This window comes from Culex quinquefasciatus, chromosome 3 (genome assembly GCF_015732765.1).
Source record: "Culex quinquefasciatus strain JHB chromosome 3, VPISU_Cqui_1.0_pri_paternal, whole genome shotgun sequence".
NCBI classification, from domain to species: Eukaryota; Metazoa; Arthropoda; class Insecta; order Diptera; family Culicidae; genus Culex; species Culex quinquefasciatus.
The window spans coordinates 162,735,424-162,761,302 of record NC_051863.1 but is presented as its reverse complement, the minus strand read 5'-3'; the positions used below and the strand labels follow the sequence as shown (position 1 = coordinate 162,761,302).

At 37.0% G+C, this 25,879-nt stretch overlaps 2 protein-coding genes across 15 annotated transcripts in view; both read left to right on the top strand.

Moving 5' to 3' along the window:
• LOC6053151 (ras-like GTP-binding protein Rho1) overlaps positions 1-25,879 on the top strand; it is a 52,189-nt gene that overhangs the window by 5,657 nt on the left and 20,653 nt on the right. For 13 of the 14 annotated variants that reach the window (XM_038259045.1, XM_038259037.1, XM_038259036.1 and 10 more), the window contains one exon: positions 8,663-8,823. In XM_038259045.1, the coding sequence (XP_038114973.1) occupies positions 8,668-8,823 (156 nt within the window). In that variant the 5' untranslated portion in view covers positions 8,663-8,667. Of the gene's footprint in view, positions 1-7,712; positions 8,072-8,662; positions 8,824-25,879 lie in introns of those variants that run through there. The other variant, XM_038259040.1, reaches the window with a different exon arrangement.
• Positions 1,657-2,810, top strand: LOC119768655. The gene is made up of 2 exons (XM_038259047.1): positions 1,657-2,265; positions 2,324-2,810. Exon 2 carries the CDS (start codon positions 2,431-2,433, stop codon positions 2,785-2,787), a length of 357 nt encoding a protein of 118 aa, XP_038114975.1. The 5' UTR covers positions 1,657-2,265; positions 2,324-2,430; the 3' UTR covers positions 2,788-2,810.

Below are 25,879 nucleotides of genomic sequence, written 5' to 3'. Positions count from 1 at the left end.
TAATTAGTGAGGTTCGTTTTAAGCTTTCAATTAACTGGATGCAATTGGTCGCTGTATGCCTTATGTCACTCCGGTAGCGATTCGCGATAGTGTTTCTTTTCTTATTGTTCTTGCAAGCCCGTCTCCAATCACCTTAAAATAACCACAATCATTGGTTTTATCTCACCTGTGTGACTCGAATATTTTAAAACATTCAATGTCAAACACTATCAAGCCAACCAATTTCAAAGGTAAGCTAAGTTTGACAACATGATCTGTCAAAAGCGCAGGACGGTTTGTAAGAACCAAACCATACACCTGTCATACGATACGCATTCAAAAACCCTGAGGTTCACTCGAAAGGCTTCCCTGGCAGCAGGCCTGGCGCAAGTCTTTCCTTTTCGGCTAAGGTCATTGCCATTCCCGCATAGCGAATGTGTGCACACGTGTATATGTGTGTGTGTGTGGTTGTGTTCCGATCCATGCGACGACCACACAAAAGATGGGGGTGGCAGAATTGCATATGCGCGCATGCAAATGGCAAAACGATTTCCTTGTGAAGAGTTCTTTTGTTGTACGCATAGACATGTAGTACCCAATAATGAGTCGTTAGTCTACTAGCTCAAAAAGCTAGATTTGATTGGATTTATTATAATATTAGTTTATTTTTTCTAAAATATAAAAAAAATGTGAAATACAAGTCTAATTCTAGGTCTAATTACATTTGCAAAACAACAATACAATAGCGTTCAAAACTTAACACAGTGTTCGAAACAAAATTACATACACAAGTTCAATTTCTATATATCTGTCCTAAGCTCAGAAAAAATAGGTTAATTAAATCTTATGCTGACTACTTCATTGAATTTTAAGCAGGAAAATGCAAATTTCTAAATTAGGACCCATCTGTCAAATTCATTACAACTTTTTGTTGTTGTGACTCATACCGTCCTTTCTTTCCTCTGGCTTGCGGCCGCCGCATCCATTCCTAACCTAGCCAATGTTGTTCATCTTTCTCCCTCTAGCAGTTGCTTTTGATAGTATTGGTGTTCACGTCTTTCACACCAACACATCGAGCCAAGATGGCACACCTTCCTACGATTTCACCTTGCTCTTTCTGGTGGCACTCGCGTCACTCAAGCACTCAGCGCTCCGAGTTCTTTCATCGAATTTTGACAGCTAGAGAACCTGAGAAGGTTCTCTATAGAGTTATCTACGTGCGCATGTATTGCGTGTACGTACACGAAAAAGATTGAGGTTAAATTTTGTACCCGCCAGCAAAACAAATGGGGTGCTAGTGTGCGTGAGCTCGGGCTTAGATAACTCTATTGACAGCCGAAAGAAAATTGATTGACAATCAATGCGATTCCCTAACACAGACATAACAGTCTTCACCCTTACCAAAAATCATGATTTTCGGAGTTCAATATCCCACTTTTCATACGATTTTTTGAGTTCAGGTAAATACTACAACCATAAAAATGGTTATATGGGTTGAACTGAAAAATTCGTAAAGTTGGGATTTTTGGTTAGAGTGTAGTTTATTATGTTTGTAATTTGTTGACATTAAAATTATCAATTTTACTAAGTAAATCTTTGAAATATTTACATACAATCACAAAAATGACATGCTTTTATCAAAGATAAAAAAAAAAGCAAAACAAAAACTTTTTTTTTGTTTATTAAACGTCTTCAAAAACCATCAGAATCGCCGATTATTATATTTTCAAAGTCTGTAGCAGGGAAGTTTTCTGAGTTTGCTGTTATTTTCTTTACCTCTGTTTCTTTTAACCTCTCTGACTTGCACAAAACTTTCGGTTGCGCGACGTTAACCATTTTCCGTGAGTTACCTCCAAAAGGCCTTTTGCCATCGTGAGAGCTGAAAATGAGAGGGAGAGAGACAAGGCGAGAGTAAAACAAATGTTTGCACTCTGATCGCCATCTTGGATTTGGCCCACACTCAAAATAATCCACACGTTGATGCTACCTGAAAAATCACGTAACCCCGATTTTCCCATCGCTAGGCTCGTTTTACGTGACACACGTAAAAATAATGTGAAAGTGTACTGGCAAAAAAATGTTTTCACGTTGATGTTACGTGAAAACCCTTATAGTATTTTTCCACTAGGTTTTTTCATGTAGCCTTTATGTGTTTTGAAATGTAACTTCAACGAGACTCGAGTGCGCCATTCGGTCGAAATTTCTACGTGATTATTTTAGTATGAAAATTGTTGGCGTACGGTGAAGACCTGCTGCCGATCTTGTGCAAGTTAAATGTCATAAACGGTATGTTTAATTAGGTTAATAGTATTTATTTTCAACAACTAATTTTTTATTTTGGCAGAAAACAACTACTGGACCCTGAATTTTCGTATCCGACGGCCGGTGACCTGAAGGACTCCTCGAAGACAACTTGGCAGTCTCGCCGTCGATTTCAATTCCGTCGGTGCCATGGTTGGTGGTACTGTGGATCTTGCCGCCACCAAAGGGGACATAGCCAACAAGTTGTGGGCCATTCCTGAGTGTGGTTCGAAGGAGTGCAACTACGGATTGCACCACTTGTTCCAGGTCAAGGAGCTGGGGTTGTGTTCGCGTCGAATATGTTCCAAAACGCAAACCTCCCTAAAGTACCACAACTATCTGCTACGTCAGGGTTATTTCCGCCGCCAGAAGGTCAAGGCAGAAGACAACGACTTTGAAACGGGTTCCGGCCATGCAGGTCAACGGAATCGGCAAACTGCGCACGAACCCATTAAACTCAATCTTGGGAAGTCCGGATGTGTTTATCTGTTTGTTCCAAGAAAGTGAAACTAATTTATGTGTTAGTTTATTATGCCATGCTTTTATAGAGAACACAATTGTTCCGAAGATGCTAATTAGTCAATAAACAATTTTACACCATATCATTTATTTTTTATTCTATTTTGAAAAAAAATCATACAACAGGAACCTTCTACTATAAAGTTCAAATAATGTTTACTAATAATACGCATAAGTAAAACTCACCGGTTGATTCATTTAGCTTTCACGTGTGAAACACGTAGAATCAACGTGAAATAATCTGGGCAATCAAATCCCGTTTCTACTAGGGCCACCTCCTAAAAGTTACGTGAAAACTGTAGTGGAAAAAAACCACATAGCTTTTCACGTAACTTCAACGTGAATGTTTTTTTGAGTGCATCCTTGCACTCAAAAAAATATTCACGTTGAAGTTACGTGAAAAGCTATGTGGTTTTTTTCCACTAGAGTTTTCACGTAGCTTTTACGAGGTGACGCTAGTAGGAATGAAATTTGCTTGGCCAGATCATTTCACGTTGATTCTACGTGTTTCACGTAAGCTAAGTGAATCAATCGTTGATTTTACATGTTTGTAGTAGTAAACGTTATATGATTTTCTTTAGTTTTAGGAGGCTATTTCATTATTATTATTTTCGGATATAATTAAAAAGAAATATAGTGTAGTTTGTTATAACTTATTTTATTTATCAACAAATAATTTTCTTATGGACAATCTCACCTATGCAACGCACAACACTTTATGTTCTTCCCAACAAAAATGCCCCGAGATCTACAATTAGTCGAGTCCTGCGCTTTGTCCACCAACCACGTTTAACTGCTGTTCCTGTCATGGTCGGCATGAAGCTGACCGCAAAGTACCGATGTAGACGATCGGTTCAAAGTTGGACACCAGCCCCATTACCTGGAACGAGTACTCGCACTCCAGGACACACTCGGCGATGGACACGTCCGTGACATTTCCGGTGGCGTCATCATGGTTGCTCCGGTCTTGATAACCATTTCGACCGAAGAACCCGGGATCGCGTTTAGGGGTCCTTCAGGATTCGTAAATGTTGGCACCGGCCAGAATTCCAGAGGCCACAGGGAAAAGGAATGCGTCTTCCAGAAAGCGGGTTTCTGAAGAAAAAAAAAACATCAATTATGCAAAAAGAAACAATTTAAACTGAATACAACTTACCATCTTTTACTTAAGTTTTACGAACACAGTCCGGCAGCAGGTCTTACCCGTACGCTGTCAATTTTCATACTAAAATAATCACGTAGAAATTTGGCGAACTCGAGAAAAAAAGGTGCGTTGAAGTTACATTTCAAAACACATAAAAGCTACATGAATTATCTTAGTGGAAAAATACTGTAAGGTTTTTCACGTAACTTCAATGTGAAAACATTTTTTTGCCGGTACACTTTCACATTATTTTTACGTGTGTCACGTAAAACAAGCCTTGCGAGGGGAAAATCGGGGTTACGTGATTTTTCAGATAGCATCTACGTGTGGATTTTTTTGAGTGTGCGAGCAAGAGAGAAAATTCGGAGAGGTAATTTTCAAAAGGTTGAATGTATTTGAAAATATTTAATGACTAAAATTTAGAAGAATTTCTGAGAAAGGTTATATTTGTAATGAGTTTTGCGAATTAATTTCTCGGTGTTTCTTAACAGATAAATTTATTCTAAACCCACCGACAGTCGCATACGTGTATGTACTTTGTACATACAGTATGTAAAAAAGTATTTACACCCCTTGGGCACAATCGCACAATGCACATTTCTGGAGTTTTTTTTGAAAAGCTCCAATAAACCAAATTTCCAGTTTTTTCTTTTTGGGTGTTTTTGAACCCGCCCTGAGTCAGGGGTATTGAAAAACACCCAAAATGCAAAAACTGAAATTTTGGTTTATTGGACCTTTTAAAAAAAACTCCAGATTTTGTGATGAAACATGCAAACAATTTAAAGTTTGGCAGAAACCTAGTACTACGTTTTGTTCAGAAACTCATGCCAAACATGTAGCTACAGAAATCTCATGAAAAGATGATTCTATAAAAAGTTATATAACAAATATACTACTACAAAAATCAAAAAAGTGCAAAAAAAGTTTGTACACCTTTCGAAAAATTTATATAAACAAAGTTATTTGTTGACAAATCACCATGAGTCCATCCCAAATAGGCATCCTTGACTGATTAAAAAAATAATTTGGATTGAATATAAAGTTGACTATCTACTTAGTATAAAAGTTTATATAACTCTGGAAATTTTATAGAAAACTTATTTTAACTCAATTTTGCAAACTTTCAATTTAACTAAATGTCAATATATTACCATAGAATTTCTAAATAAACATTTTGGATTGGGTATAACACCGTTTTGGGGGTATTTGTATCGATAGAATAGATTTTTCGTTGAAATTTCGTACCAACCCGGAATTACGTCGTCGGGAAATCCGCCGGCATCCGAAACGGTCCACGATTGACAAGTCAACCTATGTGGCATCGGAAAGGGCATAAAATTTCCGATCTTTTGATACCCAAACAATTAGGTTTTCTATAAAACTCACGTTTTTAAATACCTGAGCAAAAAGTAAGTTTGATACATGAGAACAAAAATTACGAAATTCCATGCATTTTTGGCAGGTTGCTCAAACGAAACCATAACAACATTTTTACCTAGGTATTTAAAAACGTAGGTTTCATAGAAAATCTACATGTTTGGGTATCAAAAGATCGGAAATTTTATGCTCCTTTCCAATGCCACATAGGTTGAAGTTTTATATAGAACAAGCCTTACCCGACAAACTTCGTTCTGCCTTTTTTCGTTTGTTGACGTTTTTAGATTTTTTGCCTATTCAGTCTCCTGTGATCAAAATATGATTTTACGTAACTTTCTCCATACAATTTGCCGATGCTCCGAAATCGGTTACAGAGTCGCCAAATGTCAATTAGTTGGCGTAAGAACCTTCCTTGGGCTTATACGAAACCAACGCAACAAAAAGCACCTCGATCCGACGCTCCGTATTGAACTGATTCGCGTTCGAACAAATCCGTCGAAATTTTATATATATATAGATTTCCAGAGTTATATAAACTATTATACTAAGTAGTTAGTAAACTTTATAATCAATCCAAATTATTTTTTTAATCAGTCAAGGATGCCTATTTGGAATTGGGAGACTGGACGTATGGTGATTTGTCAACAAATAGCTTTATTTATGTTAATTTTTCGAAAGGTGTACAAACTTTTTTTGCACCTTTTTTGATAGTATTTGTTATATAACTTTTTATAGAAATCATCTTTTCATGAGCTTTTTGTAGCTACATGTTCGGCATGAGTTTCTGAACAAAACGTAGCAATAGGTTTCTGCCAAACTTTAAATTGTTTACATGTTTCATGACAAAATGTGCATTGTGCCCAAGGGGTGTAAATACTTTTTTTTACATACTGTACTTTGTAGGGGCACTTGTATGAAACGCCACAACACGCGGCATTCAAAAGGATAAGCAAGGTACGCACTTGGTCACATTCCTTGGGGGGGGGGGGGGAGTTTACTGCACCCTTGGCTGCACCTGATCAGTTTATTCTTTAATGTCCGACGTCGATAGATCCATAGAAAAAAAAACAAAATTTTATCGAAAATGTTGTATGAAACTGTAAAATAAGAAAAAGTTGTTAAAGTGCGTTTGACCAGTGTATGCTAAAAAAACAAGCTGTAGATTTATAAAAATCTGCTCAACTAAATTTTCAGTAAGGCCGTTGCAAATATTTTTCAAAGTTAACGTCGCAATGTCTCATAGAAAGCTTTGGATAGTGGAAACTTTGGTTAATCGAGTCTGAACTATATTTTCCTAAAAACTTTGCATACACGTTTGGTATCGAGCTGCCATATCTGCGACATGGAGTTTAACTTGCTGTGCAGTTGCTGTGAAGTTTACCATGAAGCCCATGTTGCACGCACACACTCCTCGACACACTCTCACTTTTAGTTTCTCGATACTTGAAGAAACCAGTAAAGTACCCAATTTTCGCCATCCATTCCCACAAGCAGGCCTGCAAAATGTTTCCAACCCAGCGTACACATGAAGCAAACCAAAATGTCAGTTCACTGCTAGCATGTGACTGTAAGCCTACTGTGTCCGTTCAACCACTGCCGCCTGACTCGTGCCGGTCGGCTGCTGGAGAATGAGAGACGTGAAAAAATGAGCTACACTCACTCAATTCGTGTCGTATGACTGACTCGTAAAATCCTCTCTAAACACTATTTTGATTATTTTTAAACAATTGAATGGTTCTAGACTGTGCAAAACACTTAAAACAACCATAACTTATATTCAAAATTACATTTCCACGCATAAATACCAACTTTTGTGTAAAAACTTGTTTCTTTATGTGTGTGCGTGAAACGTCGAATGAGCGTTGGTCGACTACTGCCTCGCATTGCAGCTGCTCAGTGAGCTAGGGCACTCACGACTGAGTCGGGTTTGTTTATGTCACGGTTTTGCGGTTCAGTGAATGGATCTGAAAAAATCGTGTATGCGTCGTCGATTTTCGCGTCAGGACCCCTGACATTTTCAGCTCTGCCCACAAGTTTCCATAAAAATTGGAGGATTGGTTACACAAACGTGTTATGCAATTTAAACAATCTGTATTTCAAGTTATCAAATTGTAGATAAGAAAAAAAATAATGCTCTTTATTTTTTTCTCATTTTAAATTTGTATGTTAAAATTTAAAAGAATTATGATTCCTTTTAATATATCCATGCAAAAAATAATATATTTTTTAAATTCCCAACATCGACCTCTACGAAAAACTTCACTAGAATTCCTCCATCTCTCACTCTCTTTTGAGAGAGCACGAACCCTGCCCCGCTCTTTCTCTCTCTCTCGCTCTCCCGAGTTCCGCGAAAAGGCTCATTTTCCTGGCAGTGCCGATTCGCTCTCTCAGCAACCGTTCCCGTTCAGTCAGAGGCCGATTTCACACCGTCAAGGCGTTGTTTCTCCGTTCGTCGTCGTCGTCGTCGGAATCTGCTCCGAGAGAAAAAAAAGAAAGAAGAAAAAACGGTCCGCCGCGGTCTACTCCGGAGGAAAATCCGTGAGGAAAAGTTGTGTCTTTAGAGTGAAAATCCTCCACCGAAAGCCGGGAATTTTTGACGCGTGCTTCTTTTTTTAGTGTTGTTTTAAGCGGAAAGTAGTGGGAGTTGATTTTTTTGAAAGTGTGTGATTTTATCAGGGGGAAATTCGGGAAGAGGAATATAGTTTTTATTAGGGGAAAATAACTCGTTTAGAGTTTGGTTTAGCAATCAAAGTAAGCAGGAACAGTGTTTCACTTTCATTCTGTGTGTTTGAGCGATGCGTGCGTGTGTGTGTGTTCTGTGCGTGTGCGTACGATGAAAAGTTTTTCAAAGAAAATATTTTAAGCTATAAAAAGATTGTGTGTGTTTCAGACAAAAAAATGTCGAATAATAACGAAATAATTCAAGTTCTAATGGTCAATTTCTTCATCTCTTCTTTCTTTCTCGGCTGATGTTCCGGAAAATGTCCGGTGGTGTGGAAATTTCCTTGCCGTAACGAACACGCGAACGCAAAAAAAAAAAATCGCTTCCAAAAAATCCGAAAATTGATTGGAATATCTCTCTGCTCCGTCTCGGCAAATAACGTCGTGTCCGTCGTCCGGTCTCCGGTCCGTGTGTTTGTGTCATCGTGGACGCGCCGCCGTCACTACGACAACCGTAAACCCTCTCCGCGCGCGTGCACACACACACACAAACACGGGCACGGCCTACTGTTGCTGTTGCGGCCGCCGTCGTCGTACAATTCCGACGAATATCTTCGTCATCATCATCCCGACTTGGGGGCTGATCACGTGACTCTTGTGCCTTCTTGAGCGATCCCGCAGAACCAATGGCAGCCATCCGCAAGAAGCTGGTCATCGTCGGGGACGGTGCCTGCGGTAAGACGTGCCTGCTGATCGTGTTCAGCAAGGACCAGTTCCCGGAGGTGTACGTGCCGACCGTGTTCGAGAACTATGTCGCGGACATCGAGGTCGACGGCAAACAGGTGAGTCCGAAACGGTGTCCCCTTTCCCCCCCACCCTCCCTGCTGAGAGAATTGAAGGCAAGATAGATTGGGCAGATAGCCGGAAGTGCCCGTTCCGGGGAACCACACACATTACTTTGGCCAGTCAGACAGGCAGGGGTGCGGCACGGCACGGTCGTTAAGATTAAGAGTAGTAGCAACTAGCAGAAGAAGTTCCAAGGGAAATCGGTGGCGACGACTAACGACTGCTTGTGGGGAGTGCGATGGTGGTGATGGTCTGTTTGTGTGTTGGCGTAGGGTAGGGAGAACCGTTGTGGACGACCAGACGGTTGATTGAGCAATTTGGGTCTTAGGTTCAAGGTGGAAAAAAATGTGGGGAACAATTTGCAAAACCAAAACTGCTAAAAAATAACCTAAGAACGTTATACTTTTAAATACACCATGTTCAATACGGTGCATAACATGATTCTTTGCATATTTTGAAATTTCATGAAGTTTGATATGTCACTCGATAAGGTTTCTTGAATATTTCTGTTCTGTCCCCCATCAGAACACCGGGAACTGATTCCTTAAGACAGATTAGGTCATGAGATGTTTGTACGGTCATTTTAGGCTATAAGTTCAAATTCGTTAAGTTTGATATGCAACACGGTGGGTTTAATTAATAAGAAAACAGTTAAGTTACCGTTTGATTGTGCTCGCAACTCGATCCAAATCGGTTTTCAAAGAATTAATTTTCGTTTAAAGCAGATTCCCGGTGGCCACATCAAATCCGGTTCTCCGATCATTTTTGAAAGGTGACATTTTATACTTTTATTCGAGGAAAAATTGTCAAAATCTCGACTTGAAGATCTTTTTACAGTGTTGCCAGATAGTCAATTACACGCAAATTTTTTTTGAAGAAGTTCAGTAAAGTTTTACTAATATTTCATCAATTGAAATGTTTATATTCAGCAATTTAAATGTTACTAATTCCTCAGTAAATTGAAATTTGAAGCAGCTATTACACTACCGCAAACAAGCAAACAAACTCGCACTTTTTTGTGTTTGACAATTTGACTCGCAAACAAGGCAAAATGTATGCAGGCTGACGTTTTTGCAGACAAATCCAGGCAAACAAACAAAGCAGGCAAACTGTCAAAAAGTGCGAGCTTGCTTGTTTGTTTGCCGCAGTGTAATAGCTCCTTGAGCAATTTTTATTGTTCCCGCTAATCGACATGTCACTGTATTTTTTATTCAGATGAGAATTTGTCCATCGAAATAAGCCACTTTGTATCATTAGTTTCTTATTGCAAGTCTCAATACAAAATTTGTGTGAAAAGTGCTTTGCCAATATTCGTAATCTGTATTTTGAGAAGGAATTTTCTGGTCGATTTGGTGTCTTCGGCAAAGTTGTAAGTTATGATTGAGACTACTTTAGAAAAAAAAGATACTCGGAAAAAAAGTTAGCCCTTTTTTTAAATTTACTTTTTGTTACAAAAAAAAAAACGATATTGACAAACTTAACCCCTTTTGATTTTTTTAATTGTTAGATTTATTAGTGGATAAAAAGGACGTTTTGTTTTTCGCTAGGTTATGATTATTTTTTCTGTTGAGTATAAAGAATTTTGGAAAGTAATGAATATTATTCCGGAAAGAACCCAATAATCATTTTTGGATGCAAAATTAAATTTGGATTAAAAAAAGTGTTGTGTTTTTTAGTTTTCGAAGAATATTTTCTATTTTTTTAAATAGTATCCTTCCTTGTCCATTTCCGAAAATATAATTGAAAACCAGAGAAAATACCCTATAGCTTTAAAGTTTGCATTTTTTTCCACTAAAAAAATTATAAAAGAGAGGGTAAATCATGTCTACATCGAGTTTTTGTGATAAAAAGTTAATTGAAAATTGGCTATTTTTTCCGTGGTCCTATTATTTTCGAGAAGTCTCAATCATAATCTACTACATCGGCGAGTTGGCCGTGGGGGTTGGGGCGCGGACTTGGTAAGCTAGATATAACTATCGCAGATTTGGTATTTTTTTGGGATTACAGATATTTTTTCCGAGCGTCTATCAGATGTAAATTTACACATTATTAGAGGTAAAATCAAACCTTTTTCTGACCTAAAAGATGCACCCCTTTTTAGATGTAATTTTACCACGATTTTTTTACTGTGTAACAGCGACGCATTCAATCCGCTGAAAGCATGCAGGAAAGTGTTGAAGTTAGATGACGTCCCAAGCACTTTTTTTGTCACAATTTATAATTGCAGTACATCCGAGATCACTCGAAAATCAAGCTAAACAATGTAAATGGGCCAATGTCAAACTGTAAACAGAGAGTCTATCCTTCTCGTTCCTAATGTAAACATCAACTGACGTGAGAATGATAGAATCTCTGTTTACACTTTGACATTGGCCCATTTAAATTGTTTTGCCTGTAATGTATTACAGAAATTAAAGCGGCCAGCCCTACTGCGTTGTTTTTACCGCAGAGAATATTCTGAGAATGATTCACACTTTACAGAATCTACAGGGGAGGAAGGATGCGTGGACATACCGTACAAGACGCAACATTAAGTTATTGAATTATTAAATAACAAACAAAACACTATAAAGTACGCACTACCTTACTCCTTTATCTTTTCGCCCTCCTTCAGCCCATCGGTCTTTGTGAGTTGTTGTTGTTGCTCTTTCGTTTTTTTTTTCTGCCGTATCCATTCACAACGACCACCACCACATCCACCCAAGACCAATCATTAACAGCTTCGACCAGTGTAAGTCAGTCTCGCGTATAGCTCAAGAGACATTCTCGACTTGGGGCGACTTGACTTGTGCGTCGATGTGTGTAAGTTTGAGGGCACAACGCGCGATTTATCTGTTTGCGTGTGCTGGTCTTGCACGATGAATCCGGCTACCCTTTTGCGCAATTTGCCTCCTTGGTGACGGTCCCAAGAGCCGGAGACCGGTGCGATCCGGTTCAAGAAGTAAGCGGGAGCAGTCCTTTTTGCTCTTCCTTAGTCACGTTATTCGTTATCGATGCTAATTCAAAGTTAGTGGGATGATTTTCAAGCAGTCAAGTGTGGACTACTTTTGTTTTTTTCTTTGGTGTGGTTGTGTGGTTTAAGTGTTTCTTCCAAACCAACACCAATCAAACGCCGTCATCATTGGAGAATAAAAATAAAATCTTTATGCAGAACAGTGCTAATAATTCGACGGCAAATGTCTGGCAAATCTTGGTGGTGGGGGGCAGACAGGCCTGGGAGAGATAAACTGTCTGGAGTAGAATGGAATTTCGAAAGAGTTGAATCTGAATCGGAACACTTTTTGAGTGGATTTCGAACTGAAAAAGGGTACTCTTTTGTTGGCATTTGTCATTACAAAAAAAAAATCAACAGTAAAAATATAACTTTCTGTTAGTTTCTTGTTAAAAAAACAAGGCTTAAAATAGACCAAATGACTTGAAAAATGGAAAGATACAAGTAGTTCAAACAAGTAGTTAATCAAATTCATATTTTTCATATTTGAAAAAGTTGCTCAGAATGGTGATTGCAAAATTAAGTAGAAAATGGATTTTCCGAAATATCTAGGGTATAAATAAAAGAGCTCTAATGGCCTATCTACAATCACTTTACTTAGAATAGTTAAATTGCGTAGAACAGATAAATTGCTTAGAAATAGTACGTAACTTACTGTCGTCATCTACAATCAACTTAGCAAACTTGCTGGGCTGTTATACGTTGCTATGCAGTTGTTTGTTTACCTTTGATATAGAAACGTCAACTTGCCGTAGGTTTTGAAATTTTCCAAACCATACGTCAAGTCACCAATTTGCTTTATCATTGTGGAAGATCAGATTCCTTTGCATGGATTCAAATTCCTACGCTAAGTACAATTTTCTAAGTAAAGTGATTGTAGATAGGCCATAAGAGTGCTCAGAACATCACTTTTTTTTGAAACTTAATCCCTGAGTTGCTACAAAAATAGTTGTAGAAGGCGAGATAAAATTTGTTTGGCGTCTTAGACAAAGTCGCTTGGCAATGCCCAAAAACTTTGTAAAAGAGAAAAAAAATCCCAAAAACATTGCTGTAAAGTTAGATAAAAGAATACAATAATTTTCAACCAATACAAAAGTTGCCCCTTGCCATTCGCCTCAAAACTTCAACAATTTGCTTAAAATCAATTTTTCACTTAATTTTGCGATCTACACTACCATGCTCGTTTTCAATTAGATTCCGCTTAAAACTATAAAAAAAAATTGATGGAAAACGGTCAATTTCAAATTGAGATATCTAAAAATAGACACCGATAGACACGGAGATATTTTCAGGAAATGTAGTTGAAAATAATGTGTACTTTCAGGTGCATTGTTCGGTTTTGCAACTTGAAATAGGCTCAAAATAACTTAAAAATGGTTATAACTCCTCATTGAAGGCTCAAAACATTTAGCTGTCTTCGGTAAAGATGTGTATTTTTACGTCATAAACAACTCTTCAGAACATAGTAGTGCTTTTTTGGACATTTTTTGCAAAAATGGCGTATATCTCGAGTAGATTAAGAGCTATAAATTTGGCGCCTTCGAAAAAATTTCATAAAATCTTCTCCCCTACAACTTTGTCGAAGACACCAAAGCCCTACAACGTCATCCAACAAGGAAGGTCGTCTCTCTGTATGTCAATAACTTCAAAAGATATCCCTTATCAAGTACAACAACTCTTGCTAGGACGTCAAATTAAGGAGTTATCAATTTATTTCACTTAATTTTGCCATTCCGAACACTGTGCAGTGTAAATTAAAAAAAAAAACCTTCAATGTAATTTGATTTGAAAAGCATCAAGCGTGTTTTTAAAATAGAAAATGTTTCTGAAATTTTGGTAAAGATTATTAAAAAAAAAATAATTATAGCTGAACTAGAGGTACGGGTCTGCAAATATCTTTGAAAATTGCTTTTATTCAATTGTGTAATTGAATCTAAAGTTTGTCAACAAAAAAAAACATTGAAATAGGTTACACAAATCTATTCAAAAAGCACGTATGCTTGGTAGGTTTACAGTCTTAGGGTGGCCACTCAAGTCGGGAAATCGGGAAAAAGTTGGGAATTCACTAAAATCCGCCAAAAACCGGGAAAAAGTCGAGAATTCGTGATTTTTAGTCAGAAAGTCGGGAAAAGTCGGGAATCCCAATCATACCAGCTTGAAAAAATATGATTGTGATTTTGTATGAAAATATGAATGATTTTGTAATATTTCGTACAATTTTCAAAATAAAATCACTCAATTCTTCTTTGGTAACATGATTTAAATTTAGGGTTCCTTTCCTAGTTGAGAATGAAAAGGTTTTTAATTACATTAAAAATCATAACAAACACTGAATGTATTTGACACAGATTTTTGTAATATTTGTTGATGAATCAAAAGCTTTTTTTTATCAAACATTACCAGCTTTTTTTTATCAAACATTAGGGGAAGGTGGGGCAAGACGACCATATGGGGCAAAAGGAACAATCGCTCGTACGGCAGTATTTTTACAGTTTTGATTATTTTTAGTATGAGGAATTGTTGCTAGCAATTCAATTAGCTGATTCTACTACCACATAATCGCCAAAACGACGTAAACGCCACTGGGCATAAGATTGAATGATTTTTTTCAAAACCTTCGTTTTCTTATAATATTTGGAAAGTACAAAATAAGACTTAGGGTTCATTTTAAGGCTCATTTTATCAAAATGCTATTTTTCCTAGATCAGTAGTGTCCCTACCAATGACTTGCACCAATTATTAGGTATGATTTAACTTTTGGTTATTTTTGTTGAGAGCTTTTAAAAAATCATGTTCAGGTGGGGCAAGTGTACCATACGGATTTTTAGTATGGAAAAAATTACGAATTGCTGCAGCAACATATTTTATTGTGAAAAAAATACATAAAAGTACTTAAAAACTGATAAACATTTGTTTAAAAAAATTGCCCATGCAAAATATAGTGATATCATGCAAATTTACTATTTATCAACTAAGTAATATTTTTTTGGTAAAAACGATCAAATTTTTAGTAAAATATTATTTTTTAATATAAAAATGAAAGAAATACATTCTAACCTGATGTGTCTAAGTGATAACAGTTCAATTGTTAGCAAATTAACATGTTGTTTCATGCAATGTTCCTCTTGCCCCAACGGGTTGTTCGTCTTGCCCCACTAGTTGAGTAGAACGTACGGAAAATCAAATATTTTAAAATCATTTTTTTTACATTAAAAACAGGATTTTTTAAAAACTTTTTCTATCAAAGTCTCAGTCAAGACCTGGAATAAGATGATTTTAAAACATCCGACAGATTTTTAAACGTTTTTAATGGGTTATAAAGAGCATTTCCTTAGCTTGTTACACTTGCCCCACTTTCCCCTACCTCTATTCTCCAACTTCAAACAACAACAAAGTTAATGAAAAACTGATATAAAAATTGAGCATAATTTTAACGATTATGGTTAGCACAAACGTAGGATTTTTTTTTTACGTTTTCCTATATGTTTTCTAAATTCATTGAAAGAATAATAACAGCAATCATGTTTTAAAATTAAGAATAACATTTTAAATTCAGTAATCTTTAAAGCAATTCTCTACGAAATCGGTCTTTTTGCCTTCCTCACCTCACTGAGGCAAGGCTATAAAATCACTCAAAAATTAAACTTTTTAAATAAGCCTCCCAGATATACCTTTACGTATACATATCGACTCAGAATCAAATTCTGAGCAAATGTCTGTGCGTGTGGATGGACGTAGAATTTTTTTTCTCACTCACTTTTCACGGAACTGGCTCGACCGATTTTGTCCGGATCTATGTTTTTGGATTTGCCTTCAGGTTCTTTAAGTCTTTTTTAAATTTCATCCGGCTTGGTGCAGTACTTTAAAAGATATGTTCGAAAAACTGTTTTGGTTGATACTAAAAGGGTCATTATTTACATAATTTGAAAGCTCCGGCGGATAGCTGTCGGAACTTTACGCTCAGTGCACGCACACAAACACTGCAGTGCTTTCAAATGGTTCATTAAATTTATCATACCTAGATGGCAGCACTCAGATGTATAGTGTCTTTACTAAGTAAGCGTTAGCCAAAGCTTTCGTAGTGTGTGGTTGCAAGGCTTTTAGGAGGAAGGCAGCAACCACCTTCCGGTGGATTAAGTTAAGTTTTTTTAAGAATTTTAATTTTTGTATTTTTTAAATCGACTGCAACTTTTTTGGTGCCTTCGGTGTGCCTAAAGAAGCCATTTTGCATCATTAGTTTGTCCATATAATTTGCCATACAAATTTGGCAGCTGTTAAAATATGACAAACATTTAAAAAGGGCGTAAAATTGAATGTTTGGCCCTTTTGAAATGTTAGTCTTGATTTAAAAAATGAAAATATTGTTTTCGAAAAGATCGAAAAAATATACGAATGTTTCATATTTTAACATTGTCAATCGGACCATTAGTTGCTGAGACATCGACATTAGAAAATGGTGGTTTGTTTGGGTGAGGCTTAGAAAACATCAATTTTCCTGCTTTTAACCTTTGCATGGCAATATCTCAGCAACTAAGGGTCGTATCAACAAAGTTCAAAAAAGCAAAATATAGAGAATTTTCTCAGCTTTTCAAAAATATTTTAAGCAAAATTGGGCAAACATGTGAACTAATTTAAAAAATTGAAAAATTGCGATTATTTTGAAAAAAGTGACCTAAAAATGGCCTCAACTTGAAAACGTTTCACTTTATCAAAATTTCACTAAAGAACTTTTTGATTGCAAATTTGATTTTACATCGAAAAATGAAGTTGAAAATTTTTGCGACCAATATTTTGATTTTTTGAAAAAATCAGTATTGATTCAAAAATTTATAACTCGGTCAAAGATTTTTTGCACAACCTGGAAATTTCTGAAAAGTTGGCATTTGATGTCCTTTAAAACATAAAAAAAAGTGTTTTTTTGCAAATCAAGTTTTAGTGACAAAAAGTTAAATAAAAAATCACCATTTTTTTACCGTGTATCATTTTTTTTCAGTGTAGTCCATATCCATACCTACAACTTTGCCGAAGACACCAAATCGATCAAAAAATTCCTTCAAAAGATACAGATTTTTGAATTTTCATACATCATTTTTGTATTACCAGCTGCTAAATTTGTATGGAAAATTATATGGCTTCTTTGGGCATACCGAAGGCACCAAAAAAATTTCAGTCGGATTAAAAAATACAAAAAAAAAATCGAATGATCGAAACCTGAGAGAACTGCTCCTTAAGTTTTTGTAATTTCTTGTTGAAACGAAGTATCAAAAACTATACTTTTTGCAATCCCGTCGTGAAACTATTTACTTTTACTATCATTCTTGAATGACGAAATAGCCTACTTCTCTGTACCAAAAATAACAGAATCGAATATCAACACTTTTCAAAATAAATGCTGAAAAGTAACACTTTTCAATTTTTTTTTTGATTTAAACGATTTATTGACAAAATACATGAAAATTTGACATAAAATTTCACTCAGAGTGTGTTTTTCGGAATTGCAAAAAAATTTGTATGGAACTCGTTGCAAAACTTGATTTTTTCAGCACTCTTCGTATTTATCAAACTCGGTTAACCTCGTTGGATAAATGTACGACTTGTGCTGAAAAAATCCTCTTTTTGCAACTTGTTGCATAAACTACTATTTCCCAAATTTAAAAATAAACATTGAAATTGTAAATATTATTAAGCTTTCGGTTATTTTTTAAAGACTTTTTTTTTATTTCTAATTTGAATCAAAATAATGAGTGCCTCCATTTTTTATGCTTCTGTTCTTACGAAAATTGTCAACAGTTTTATTGTTTTTAATTCATTTAGATTTTTTGATGGTTGATATTGACTTTTTACAAAGAGTTTTTTGTTTGAAATCATTCTTTAGATAAGAAATGCCCATTTTTGAGATTCGGGAAAAAATCGGGAATTTCAAAATGGAATTAAAGTGACTCAAAATTTCAAAATGGAGTACAGTGACTCCTATAGTTCAAATTTAATCAGTTGATTGCCTTTTAAAATGAATATTATTTGCCTGTTTTGAGTGAATATTATCCAATACTCCATCGGTGCCATATTGGTCGCCATCTAGGATTCTAACATATTTTTAGAGAGCATTTTTGGAGTCCCCCCCCCCTCCAGTTCTGGTCGTGAGACTGATGAAAATCTGTAGATCCAACAAGAACACCAGACTCCTCAACCACACCCGTTTACCGGAAAAGTGAGTTGGTGTCACGTATATCTCTCACCAGGGCTTGGGAATGCGCAGAGCTTTAGAAAGGTACAATAGAGGCCACTACTGCGAGTGTCGTGTCTCTGTGTGTTATCAGCGGTGGTTTCATGCCACATTTATATTTGCTGACGACTCTTTTGCTGCAGTGCGCCCTCTGATAAGACTCGCACCGTGAAGTTACATTCATCAAGTGTGTCGGGTTCGGGTCGAGCATTTTACCAGGAAATATCATGACTAAAGCAATGGTTCATCACACCCTCTGAGTACTTTTATCAGATGATGATCTTGTAATGTTTGCTCAACTCTGTTGCAATTGTTCAGGAACTTTCCTGCGGTATCTACGTCCGCGCTTGCAGAGCACATTCCAGAATCAATCCCTCCCGGCAAAGATGTCCAAATATGGCGTTGTCCAACCCTTGGGTCCCGCAAATGTTTATTTTGGCCAGCAGTTCGATGGAAGGGCCGCGCGCGTGATTGAAATTCTCGTCACACGACGCCTTCGAGACGACGCCAACGACGTCCGGCCCATGACGAGAAGCAATTTGCCAACCATCAGCGCGAAAAGCTGTTTTTCCTCTCGCTCATCATCGCGCATAAATAATAGTCGAAGCTGGCGGATTCGTTGGTTCCGAAGGCAATCCGCCAACAAACCACTTCATTTGGGCAGGGGCCGAGAGTCTGCAACTCCGTCGATTTGGTGCCAGAAGAGTTATCGAAAATTTCGCGAGATGAATTTTTAATTTATGGAGATGGTTTTCCGGGAATGGGCTCGAACTATGGCAGGCAATGTTTTGGTCGTAAAATTTGCCGGAAAGGGCTGCGAGACCACGCGGGAGAATGTTTGTAGTTGAGGATGCACGAGGGGGTCGCATGATATTTATAGGAGTTTCGTGGTTATGAGGTTGGATTTTCTGAGAAATGCTTGAAATTTGCAGTTTAAATTGAAAAAAAATCGACCAATTTGGTAAAAATCATTCCCAAAACAAGATATTTTTGGAACCAACGAAGAGTCAGTTATCTCAAATTCCTGTCAACAATAAAGCAATCACCGTCGACTAATCACTTTTACCACCCGCCACGCGTGGCCCCAAACATTTTGTCAAACATTTTTCAAACATCGTAAAACTTAACAAGCCCCAAAAACACTCGAACCCCTCCCCTTCCAATTATCACCCTCCCCTTAATCCACCAATCGAAACAAAAAAAAGACAGCAGATGATAAAAAAAAATCTGCGCAATCGCACACACCAAATTGATATCCGCCTTTGTTTTGAAGCGGCAGAGACCGAAGAAGAAGCGATGCGATGGATGAGTTGTATAAGTTGTCCGGCTGTTGTACACATCTGGCCGTTAAAGTGTAGTCGCGTTCACCTACCTACAAAAGCACACACACACTGATTATTACGACGAGATGATGTCAGATGCCTTGGTCCACGGCGACGACGACGTTCCGGTGGTCATCAATGGCTCGACAATGGACACCAAACAACGTTGGAAAAACGGAACAGCAACAGCAGAGTTTGGGTCGTGGTTGGAGCAACATTTGAGAAGGGTGTAGTTTGAAAAGTTTCATTTATACCAATATCTTATTTGGATACAGTGCCATCCCGTTTTTGGCTATATTTTCTTCCCGATTTTAGCAACAACCAAATTAATTTGGTACAGTCCAGACTCGATTATCCGAAGGCTTCGGAAAACAATTAACTTCGGATAACAAATCTTCAGATAATCGAATCACAAAAAAATGTGTTTCGTTGTCTTGTTTTTGATTTCAGTGCATTGACCCCAAAAATGCTCTAAAGTAATTCCAAGTTGGCGGCCGAAATGACGGTGTTTGAATATTGAGAAAATGGTTGGTATCCTAAAAGGCAATCAACAACTCAAATTTGACTAAAATTGGATCTCGAAACTCGAATTTTACGTTTAAAATATAAAAATAAAAAATACGATTTTTTTGTTCATGATCAGAGAATTTTAGAAATCAAATTTGCATTAAAAAAATACTTTACAGAAATTTCGACCTTAACAGGTTAAGAATGATGTTTTGGGTATATTCAAAGGTTAGTGTCGGTTGAAAAAAAAATCTTTTTTTTTTTCGTCAAAATGTAAATGTACACACAAAAAAATATTTCCGAATCTTACATCATTTATGACGTAACATTTTTGCACGTCATTAACGATACACATCAACCAATTTAGGTGCAATTTGATGTAAATTTGCAACAAATTATACGTAAAAACACGATTTTACGTGTGATTCAACCGTTTACGTCGAATCTCAAGTTTACATCAACTGAGTTAACATTCGATTCATTTTTCCGTGTCGAGTAAATTCACCTTTTTTCTGTGTTTTTTATTTTAATTTTATTTTTTATATTGAAAATCGGACGCATGTTTGCTGTGTTAGGCCACTGCATATTTTATTTAAAGTTTTTGACCCCTTGAACTTTAATTTTTTTTTAATCCAAAAATGTCCAAAACACGCATTCCAAACATTGTCGGTATTTGTCGGGTATCAGAAAATGAGTACCCGACAGGTACCGACACATATTTTTCTTCTACAGATGAACTTGGGATCAAATTTGATACCTGCTTTGCTACGCCCGGTCGCCATTTGCCGCTAATTAAAGTGTTCTCAATCGGTTTCTCGTGATTTTCCGCAAAAAATAACATTTATTTAAAGTTTGGAAAACCACGGCAATTCAAGATATTAAAGAAAATACATAAAATGGGGTAAATGGGGCAAAACGAGCTTTTGCCGTCGTTTTCCGTTCATGAGAACACCACTAATCGATTCCTAGTGATTGTCTACATAAACAAATGTACGTTGAAACTGTAAGGAATAATGAAATTTCATGGTATTCACAAAAAAGGGGTTAAATGGAGCAAAATGGGCCCTTGCCGCCATTTGCCACCAATGTGAGTGTCACCAATCGATTTCTCGTGATTTTTTACATTAAATAGTATACTTTCAAAGTGTAAAAACAACGGCAATTAAAGATATTGGCAAAAAACACATAAAATGGGGTAACTGGGGCAAAATGGGCCCATGCTGTCATTTGCCGCCAATGAAAATGTCACTAATCGATTCCTCGCGATTTTCTACATAAAATAACATACTTTAAAACTGCAGGAAACTACAGTAATTCAAGATATTAATGAAAAACACATAAATAAGGGGTACATGGGGTAAAATGAGCCTTTGTCTTCATTTGCCGCTATTGAGAGTGTCACCAATAGATTTCTCGTGATTTTTTACATCAAATAAGATACTTTAGAAGTGTGGCAAACTACGGCAGTTGGAGATATTCGAGAAAAACACCATAAAAAAGGCAAAATTTTTTGCACAGAGGTGCGCTTTTTTTCTTTTTTTTAAATGCATTTTAAAATGTTGAATCCACGGTTCAAAAGATTTTTTTTTGTCATCTAAAACGAAACCATCAATGAGATTTAAAAAAAGACGAGCCCATTGCAAATTTTATTTCAATTTTGTGTCCCTCTCCCCCATTTAAAATTGACCAAAAAAATTAAATTCTGAATTTAATCTATTCAGATTACATTGCATAACGCTTATGTATGCATTTCAATAAAAAAAACTTTTTAATATTTTGACAAATTTGAAATTTCGGGACAACGAATCGGTGAAAGAAGACGTAGAAGTTTTGAAAAAAATAAATATTTTTATTAATTCATTGACATTTGGCCGTCCAGGTTTCAGATTTCCTGATCCCTCCCCCCTGCCCCAAGTATTCACATGGTTTAAAAATCACCCCTTAGGATTTCTAAAAAAATATTTACATTCTACAATAGGTAATTTTCTACTAACTCACACGAAATCGGGAAAAGTTGCCCCGACCTTCTTCGATTTGCGTGAAACTTTGTCCTAAGGGGTAACTTTTGTCCCGGATGACGAATCTCGTGACGGAGGGGTGGTACGACCCCTTCAATTTTTGAACATGCGAAAAAAGACATGTTTTTCAATAATTTGCAGCCAGGTGATGAGATGGAAATTTGGACGCCCGATTTGATAGCGTACTCAAAATTCCGAAAAAAAAACTATTTTTCATTTGATGTTTTTAAAAAAGTTTTATAAATTCTGGCATTTTCCGTAAATCAACTGTAAAAAAATCGTGTTTTTTTCTAACTTTGCAGGGATATTTTTTAGAGTGTAGGATTTTTCTGCAAAGTTGTAGAGCAGACAATTACTTAGATTTTGTTAAAATGCGGAGCAAAAACCCGAAAGATAACCATTTTTTTATTTGTATTTAAAAACGTTACTTAATCCTTTAGGTGGTTGGTGCCTTCCTTGCACTCATAAAGTGAATACACTACACAGCCTTAAAAAAGTGTATAAGTAACACTTATTATTATCAAAATATCTGAGATCCGGCCTCAAAAAAGTGTATTGAAAACACTAAAGTAGGTCTTTCAAATACCTTTCTAAAAATATATAGCATGACGGGTTTTCTTAAAAAATCGCCCTTTTTACAATCTTCAGAAATTTAGCTAAAGTCGTTCTGTAAGCCCATACATCCAATTGAAATGTGGTCAAAGACAAACTTATGGGAAATTTGAGGAGCTTTCCGTTAAACATATTTTCGAGACTGAAAAATTAAGTCTGTCATATAGAAATTGCCAAACACCATCAAAAAACCTATTTTTTCAACATTTTTATTTTTAAAACCCCTGTAGCTTCACAAGGATTGGACTTATTACAAAGGTCAATATGGAGACTTTTATTTAAAATTGTCTGGAGAATCGACTCTCGTGTTCGGTTTTTGAAAATTTTGACGTTTAGAGCACTTTTGAAAAGAACAGTTTCAGTAAATGATTTTTGTATTTTTTTAGGTGAGCTGCTCCATCCTGCTTTTTTCGTGAGTCTTTTTGTAACATTTTAGGCAATTTTCATAAAAATTTTGAACGAAAAAAAAACGTGGGCTCACCTTCAAATTTGACTTTTAAACTTAAAAATCAAAAAATCTCATAAAAGTGGAGTGTATTTTTCTTTCAGTGTATTTTTTTCGGAAAGCCCGTCAAATTTCCTACAAGTTTGTCTTTGACCACATTTGATACGATGCAATGGCTTCGAGATACAGCAATATTTAAATTACGAAATACAAAAATATTTAAAACACTTACGCCCTTCTCAAATGTCACTATCAAGTGTTACTGACTCTATATACACAAAAATGGCTTATATAAGCGTAGGATAACATGTCTACAAAGTTTCATTGAAATCGGAGAGGGTCGAAAAAAAAAGTTCCTAAAAAATTCCTGTTTTGGGCTGGAATTGCTCGAAGGCAAAAAGCGACCTTCAGGAAGAAGTTGCTCGTATGGAAAATGTAGTTGGCTCGAGTTTTAATCCAATCGAGCTCAAATTTGGGACTCAGGCTCACACGAAGAAAAATGAGTTCCCAAAATCGTGAACAAGCGTTCATGAAAATGGGAACCACGAACAAAGTGTTCAAATCTCATGGTACGTTTTTGGAAATCGTACCATGCAATTTGAACACTTTGTTCGTGTTTCGCATTTTCACGAACGCTTGTTCACGATTTTGGGAACTCTTTTTTCTCCGTGCAGTACACCCATGAATTCAGTAAGACGAAACGTCACATTTGAACCACCCTTATCGACATAAGCTTTGAAACATATTTGCAACGGCCTTATACGACTTAACAAAAACATTTTCAATTCAATTCAATTCAGTTTTTATTAAGTAAATAATCAATTCACAATTTTCTTTACAATTAAACCTAATAGAGATTTGGAGGTCCTTTCAGCTATGTGTTGATAAGTTTGTCTTTTGACACAATTGGTTATTCTAAAGGCTAATCACAAGTAGGAAAAAGTTCAAAAAAAAAAACCTACAAAACAAAAACATTTATTCTTGCTGTAGAACGTTTAACAATATTTGAAAAATCTGGACGATTAATTATGTGCACTTTGAAGATCTGGCAACCCTGCCATGAGGCATCGCAACTCCTGCAGAATGTTACGACTTTATAACATATTTGAAAGAAAAACAAAACGAACAAAAGAAATACAAAACATTTCAAACTTTCATATTTGTTGCTACGCCCTTTGAAAATGTTACTACAAAAGTGTACGCTGGTACGTTACACCTGATGTTCACAGCTTTGTGTATTGGTGGTGCCGAGATCCGTCCTTTTTTGATTACTCATCTCGTGAGGATTGTTTTTTGTTGCTGCTGTTGTTGTTGCCGCTGGGAGTTACACACACTCACACGCAGATTGTATTGATTTCATTAAGCCGTGGCATCATCGCTGCTCATCAAGCTTTTAGGAACTTCCACCGGTCAGCGCACAAAGTGCTTCTTAATGGGGTTTCATCAGGTGATGACTTTCCACAAACTTGTACACGTACGTGTGGATCGAATGTGTAGCAGTCATGTAACGCTTCGACTTCCGGAAGTGGGATTCTTCCAGAAGGTATCCAGCTTTGTTCTCGCTGCGATCCAGATTTGTTGCTTCAGTCTGAAACTGAAACACTCATCCGAGAAAAAAAAGAAAGTGAAATCAAGTAAATAATTGAATCATCATTTTGCTCTCGCTTTGCGTGTCCGATTCCGTTTTACGATCTGGCCGCCCCTCCGCTAGAGATTCCTATCTCTTCCCATCCCACTTGACCTTGACCCAGATTCGGATATTTTTTGGCGGCGGCGCCGCTCGGTCAGTAATCCTTTGCTTTCACCTTGCAGCTCTGCGATGATGACGTGACGTAGAAGCTTCAAGTTCTTCGATAAAAAAAATATACGCTGAGGCGCTGCTTTTTCATTCATTAGCGCCGCTGGGGAGCCTTGGCAGTTCCGGAACCAATCCGATTAAAACACGCTGAACTGAAACGAACCTAACTATACAGCCAGGATATAGTGCTAATTCCGTGCTTTGAGCGTGGATTTTGTGTTGGGAACGTGCGCGCGCGAGCATTATCGGATATTGCCCGGGGTGAGATTAGAATGTGTGACGCGGAGGGACGTGCTCCGATTTATGCCACGGTGCCCGGCAGGCAGGTCTCATCCAATGGAAGGTGTTATCTCTGGAAGGTTTCAGGATAGTTAGTTGGTTGTTCTGGTCGGGTGTTTTTACCGGGGGAACTTTTCAGTATATGGCATAGTCGAACAACAGCTACAGCTCAACAGTAATAAGTTACTCATACATCAGTTGCCACGATCCCTCTTCGATATGCGTGAAACATTGTCCTAACCAGTTACTTTGGTCCCGCGAATCCATTTTTCCGATCCCTGGAATCGAGAAGCTCCATCGAAACCGATATTCGGAAGATCCGGCTGTCACATTTTGACAGGTTCTTGTATAGGACACTTAATATGAGTTTTAGAGTAAATACCGGAAGTTGATCTATGTGCCTCGGAATTTTGTAGTCAAACTACTTTTCTCGTCATTTTCGTTTCGTCTACTTTTCATCGCCAAAATAACAGTACTGAATAGTACTTTTCAGCATCCATTTAAGTGCTGATAAGTTTAACTTTTCACCACTTGTATGTGTTTCCCTTATGAACAGCATGCATGCATTGGCCACCAACGGTGCCCGCCATGTCAGTTTGTAGATCTCGATTTTAAGGGACAGGAATGCTTAAAAATTTTAAATTTGCCAGAATTGAAAAAAATGGAACATTTATTAGTCTGCAAATTTCAAAGAATACTGTTCCGTTCTCAAACAGATTGAACACCTTGTTTTTCCTGTTCCCTTTTCCCCTCTCGGATGTTTTCCCTTGAAGGCCACACATATGTTGTTTATGATGAAGCATAGCTGAAGCATTTTCTATCTCTCCGTAGCTGTTGCCGGCGCCGGCGGCGGCCG